This window comes from Acomys russatus, chromosome 11 (assembly GCF_903995435.1).
Source record: "Acomys russatus chromosome 11, mAcoRus1.1, whole genome shotgun sequence".
In the NCBI taxonomy this organism is placed as follows: domain Eukaryota; kingdom Metazoa; phylum Chordata; class Mammalia; order Rodentia; family Muridae; genus Acomys; species Acomys russatus.
In genome coordinates, this window is record NC_067147.1 from 16,693,822 (window position 1) to 16,700,467 (window position 6,646).

Below are 6,646 nucleotides of genomic sequence, written 5' to 3' on the forward strand. Positions count from 1 at the left end.
AAACATGTGTTGGGAAGACATAATCCCTCTACATTGCCTTTCTGGCTTCAGGTTTCTCTGATTTTTACTCTATGCCAACAACTTCCTATATATTCAACATTAGTCTTGGTCTTTGAGGCTTGTTAGAGAACACTCAGAGAAGTGATTAGAACTGAGTTCTATAAAAATAATTTTGGTTAAATTCAGCCTCTGAGTTAATTTAGTTGCGTTGATATCATATTTTGTCAAGATCAATGATTAATTTCCTAATGGTTTATTATATCTATATTAAATATGTGAGGAAAAAAGCTTTTTACATTATCATGTATAATAAATAAACATAATATTTTCATCTCTAACATTTGAATCAAAACACTTGATAAAAATTTATATGCATTTACTTGGTGCAATATAACAAGACATTTATACATTATTTGCTCATCAAGACACACAGCTGGCATTTCTATGTTTGTCATTTTTTACATTTAGAATCATTAATTTCCTTTCTTCAGATGCAAATTCATTTACAACACATTACTGGGGACTCTAGTTACACCACAATGCTTTACATGATGAAAATTCCTTATATGTATTTTTGCATTAGCACCCTGTCAATCATAACTCATTTCCCAACCTCCCAGTCACTATTTCATATTCTAAATGAATTTAATTTTTTGTCTCCATATGTCACACACAGAGAACATCCACTAATCTAAAATATAGAATCGGTTAATACTGGCATTGGACAGAGCTTCCTTAGCAAAGTAGTCTCCATTGTCTCATTGGTTAATGACAACGTTGTGGATGCAGAACACATGTGGGCACTGAGTAGTCACATCCACAGAATCCTGTAAGAGACCCTGACCCTGGAATATACTCTCCATGTAACATGTAAACGTCATGTACTATGCTCCTGTGCACTGAAAACTTATTTTATGTATGTGGGTCTTTTGTCTGCATTTATGCCTGTGCAATGCACGTATGCTGACTTTCCATGGAGGCACATAGGGTTTCTGATCCCCTGGGACTGGGTGTAGTTTATGGCGGTTGTGAGCTGCCATGTGGATACTAGTAACTGAACTTAGGTCCTCTACAAGATCATCCAGTGTTCTCAACTATTGAGCCATCTCTCCAGCCCCAAACATGTACATTTTATGCTACTGAATTCAGAGATGCTAAAAAATACTTTACTCATGTCTTCTCATCTCTAAGGTGTATTTACTGCCTAAGTCACTCACTGTTCATAGTCAGGATTTTTAAGCAGCCTTCAATTTCCTTATCAAATCGGGATAAGTGGAATATTAAATTTAGGAATGATGAAATAAATCCAATGTGTGGGTTAGCAGTAAATTTCCCTATGGAAAGTAACAAAAATTGAGCTATGAATACATGAAAAATGGTGCATTTAGAGTATGAACAAATTATTTATTTTAAATATATATTTATAAAAAACAACTGGCTGAAAAGGGTCAGTGTGGCTTCTTAATATAATGATTGCATTTGTCATTTTATGATATGACAAATAGCCTAAAATAGAGATCAGATTTATTTTTATGTTCTTGATGAGAACAGCAATAAAAGCAAATCATGGAAGGAGACTGAATGCGGTGTTGGCTGGAGAACAATTATATGTGTTCAATTACTGGTTGGGAAAAATAGAAAAATTGTATTCTTCCAGGTCTTATAATTTGACATCAGCTAGAGGACATTAGAAGGACTTTACTTCATCCAACATATCTCAAGCTTTATGGAAGAAACTTGATTTAGTAACAATAGATATTTTGTCAGTAAATTCAGTGGGAGGAAGCCATGAACCTGAAGTTGTTTACTGATTCTGTTTGACCTTGATTGACATAAAGATTATTTTGGGCTCTCATGGCAGTAAAGATGTCATTTAAATCGCTGTTAGGTTTAGTCATCAATTCCGACACATTCTAGCTTTGGGAGAGTCGACTGAATATCTTTTTCAGGGCTTACAGTCTTATCAGATACTTTGGTGGCCAAACTTGCCTCACATTATTTATTCTAAGAAGACCATGGCTCTTCTATGTTATTAAAATACTTACCAACAGGACAGAATCCTTTTACTTTGTCAACATTTATCCATGTTCTCTAGGTGCTCTGATGATGTCATGTTCTTCTGTGTGAGCAAATTCCTTCTATCACTCAGCTGTCTGAGTTGCTTATGAGAGCCGACCAAAACATTATGTTGTCCTTATGTTAGAGGAACAAAATAGCAAATGGTCCCCTTGGGGGACACAATTGTTCTAATACACTAGGTGTGTAAGTTGTGTTAACATGAAGGGTATATAATGGCATGTGTTTTGACAGCCCTGATGTAGATGTGGAAGATGTAAAATCTTTGGCTATGGGTTCAATACTGGAGTAGAGCATCTTAACTGGATTTCTTTTTTCTGTAGTAGCAGTGCTAAGGCTACACGGCACTTGCATAATAATTGATCTATTTATTAACTCTATATAACGGTGATATAGTAAAGGTAAGCATAATGTTATAAACATTAAATTCTCAGATATCTGACTGACTCAGAGAACATGAAGTTGCAAATTCATGAAGGGAAGTAGCTCACTCAGTCAAGGTGCTTTGGCTCCCTCTGGTGATCTGATTACCTATTCTGTTGCTATAGGACTACAAAGTAAATGGAATGGATATTGTCTATACTAGTCACAATATGGGCTCCGTACTGCCTGTGCTTCAAAGTGGGGGACATTGTCATTTTCTATTGCCCTCGAAGCCTATGGATTGATCTTCACAGCATCGCTCTTAGATTGGATATTGGTTCAAACCCTAGTCCTGCATACCCATCTACCATTATCACTGCATACTTTTGTAGGCATTGGTGATGTCAAGATACAGGGGCATGGGGTTAAACCTGGCCTCATCCTTGAGTCATGATGAACATTGTATGTATAGATTTGGGTCTTCAGGGACAAACATATGAACAATGAAAGGAGGTCGTGTCAACACTGGGGACTGAGCTGCAGCCCATGGTAGAGTCAGGGAATCTCTGCCACCGAGACCCTTTATACACATACAGGGTGAAAACCGCCCCCATTGTAGTGTTAAGTTTTGTCTTTGTGGGGGTCAAGGTGAGGGAAATGGGGGTGGGGGCCTATATGTTAAGCAAGAAAAATGGATATAAATATCTCAGTGCATCAATGATGGTTCCAAATGAGAAAACTGACTTAGACCATATCTTAAGGGACATGATAGGAAACAAGGTTTAATAGAGACTATAACGCTGAGATGCACTTTGGACTGACACGATGCTTGTCTTCTGTGTGAAGTAAACTCACTCATGAAATTTATTGTGAGCAACATTGGAAGGAGAAACACTCTTAGATTTAAAATCTTTGATTGTATTCTATAACTATCCCTCCTCCTATAATATAGGTGGCTACCCAGCTTGGGAAATTAAACACCTGTTAAGGTTCTAAAATTCATAATAATAAAAAACAAAAGCAGATTTTAATATTTTCTAGAAGATGTAAGAAGCTGAAAGATAATACCTGCTCCACAAAAAAGGTACAAACTGAGGAATCAACATATCTGCTCAGAAGTGAGAGACAAGTGAGAGAAACAGCCTCAGAATAGAAAGGGGGAAAAAAAGAGATAATAACAAATTCTAAGTGTCTAGCACTGAAAACATCTTAGAAGGCAAAGCAAGGGTTGGGGTTTGGAGATCTGTAACTAGATAATGAATTCCTGAAATAAAATTTGCAGCAGACACATGGAAGCACAGTATTTAAGGTAAAGTTTCACACTTCCCAGTTCTGCTTCCAAGGACTTTATCAGGTATGCCCAATTAAAAATGGAAACAACCTCCTATTCTTTAGATACAGATTTAAAAGAAAAAGCGATTCAATAAGTACTTTGGTTTCTTACACATTGTCTTCCTCTTAAAATGAGCTTAAATAGATTTGTTTTCTCAATACTGAAATACTGACATTTTTATTTTATAAACTAACTTTAAGAATTCAAGTGTTGCCAGGCCTGGTGGCGCATGCCTTTAATCCCAGCACTCGGAGGCAGAGGCAGGAAGACTGCTGTGAGTTTGGGGCTAGCCTGGTCTACAAAGAGAATCCAGGACAGCCAAGGCTACACAGAGAAACCACGTCTTGAAAAACAAACAAACAAAAAAGTAATTCTCTATTTGTACCCTAATTTTGATTTTTAGCTTCCTCATTAGTGGAGATGTCAGTGAATTTTTCCTTCCTTCCTTCTTTTTTTTTTTAAGAAAATCTTTTTTTCTTATTTTGAAAAAAAAAATGTTAGTTGAGATCTACTTATATGGTGCTCTGTTAATTTGGGGCATTTTTACCATTTAACACTTTGACAAACGTCCTTCTCCAATAGCAGACACTATGTGGTTTCAACATTCAGAGAGAAACAGTAGAACTGAAGTAAAGACCACACCTTCAACGTGTTCACCTCACTTTAATAGGTTACATGAGGATGTTTCTGCCCTATGATGTACAGTAGAGAGGCCTGACTAGATGCTGGAGAGAGTTAACAGATGCATGGCATAATTAACATGTGCTGAAGTTGTACCGATGGCTCATCGCTCCTTAGCTTCCTGGGTATTGATACAGAGTAGTCTTTAACCAAAGATGAGTTGAGATGTAAAAGCACTAAGTTGGATTCAGCGCAGCACACAGGACACAGAAAGCAAGAGCATTTTGACAATTACATGTTGCTGAGGGCCACTACTCCCGGAAGGGCTTTACCTTCCAAAAGCTCAAGACTTGCTCCGCCTCCTGTGCTAACATGGCTGACCTTGTCTTCAGTGTCCCATTTGGCACAGCAAGTAGCAGTATCTCCACCCCCGATAATGGTGACACAGCCCCTGGAGGTGGCCTTTACAACTTCATCCATGAGGGCTTTGGTTCCTTTAGCAAAGGCATCCCATTCAAATACCCCCATAGGCCCATTCCAAACAATCAGCTTTGCCTGGGCCACAATCTGAGCATTGTTTTTAATACTCTCAGGACCACAGTCCAAACCCATCCAGCCAGATGGTATACCAGACTCTAGAGTGGCTTGTCCAACTTTAGCATGCTCATCAAATTTGTCAGCAGTGACAAAGTCAACAGGAAAGGTTATCTTGACACCATTCTTTTCTGCTTTATCCATGATCTCTTTGACAATCTTTGCTCCTTCTTGATCAAATAAGGAAGCACCAATCTCCATGTTTTTGAGTTCCTTCAGGAACGTGTAAGCCATCCCACCACCAATAATCATAAAATTGACTTTGTCTAACATATTTTTGATGAGTTGGATCTTGTCTGTCACTTTGGCTCCACCAAGGATAGCCAGGAAGGGTCTCTCTGGGTTTTCTAAGACTTTGGCAAAGTACTCTAGTTCCTTCTTCATGAGGAACCCAGACGCCTTTTGGGGCAAATTTACACCCACCATGGAACTATGAGCCCGGTGTGCAGTGCCGAAAGCATCATTGACGTAGACATCGCCAAGTTTGGACAGTGATTCTCGGAAAGCTTCTACTTTAGCTGGCTCGGCGCTAAACTTTTTTCCAGAAGGATCCTGACCCTTGCCTTCTTCCTCCACATGGAAGCGCAAGTTTTCCAGCAGGATGACAGACCCGTCAGCTGGATTGGCACAAGCTTTCTCTACTTCAGAGCCCACACAATCTTTTAGGAACAGAACATCTTTGCCCAGCAGGGACTTGAGCTCAGTAGCAACAGGCTGTAAGGAGTATTTGTCTGGCATAGGGACACCGTCAGGCCGGCCGAGGTGACTCATGAGAACTACGGACTTGGCTCCTCTTTCCAGACAATGCTTGATGCTTGGGATGGCAGCCTTGATTCTCTGATTGTTTGTGATTTGGTTATTCTTCATGGGAACATTGAAGTCTACTCTCATGATGACTCTTTTCCCCTTAACATCCAGTTTATCCAGTGTCAATTTACTAGAAAGAGACATCTTGATGGTATGTTGACTAACCTGCTGTTACTGCTGCTGGGAGGCTGCCTCCGGTGGTGGTGAGGTTTAACGCTTAATCTTAGCCCCACCCCTTCTTCCTGAGTTCTGTGTCTCCTGTACAACAGCCAGTGATGACTTTGAAAGAAATCCAGCTCTGTGATTGGTCCACGGTCCTGTCTATCTTTATTTGCAAAGTTTTGCCAGGTGCAGACTCAAACTGCCATCCTAGAATACTAAACAGTGAAATAGAGAGCTTGGGGCTAGTGTTAGTGAATTTAAAAACCTTTAAATAGGAAGTGTCAGAAGGCCAGAATGTTTTCTTCCCCATCCTTGCTTCTATATCCTCTTTCAAATAGATTTTATTCTTAAGAACATGAAAAGCATAATCAACCATAAGATTACTCCCCCCTGAACCCCACATAACCTCTCCCCACATCCAGTCTTTAATTATATTACTATAAAAATCCTCTGCTGTACAAATGATGAAAATTTGAATGCAAAGTACTGATTGATTTTATAGTTAAGGCAGCATAATATGTGTCTTTTAACATAAATATTTCTACTGGAGTCATGGCCTGGAGTCAGACTGTGATATATTCTAATTTTTAAGGTAATTATGTATTTTTGTTACCGTAATGGCCTGGAGTAAGACTGTGATATATTCTAGTTTTTAAGGTAATTATGTATTTTTGTTACCGTAATTTATTT

General features: G+C 38.7%; 1 protein-coding gene across 1 annotated transcript; it reads right to left on the minus strand.

Annotated features, from left to right (window-relative positions):
- Window positions 1–4,684: 4,684 nt before the first annotated feature.
- On the minus strand, window positions 4,685–5,938 carry Pgk2 (phosphoglycerate kinase 2). The gene has a single exon (XM_051152578.1). The coding sequence runs from the start codon at window positions 5,936–5,938 to the stop codon at window positions 4,685–4,687; it is 1,254 nt and encodes a 417-aa protein (XP_051008535.1).
- Between the last annotated feature and the right edge of the window lie 708 nt (window positions 5,939–6,646).

Bases quoted from the DNA above. Each gene is read 5' to 3' on its own strand.
- Pgk2 (XM_051152578.1), bottom strand. From the start codon at position 5,938: ATGTCTCTTTCTAGTAAATTGACACTGGATAAACTGGATGTTAAGGGG.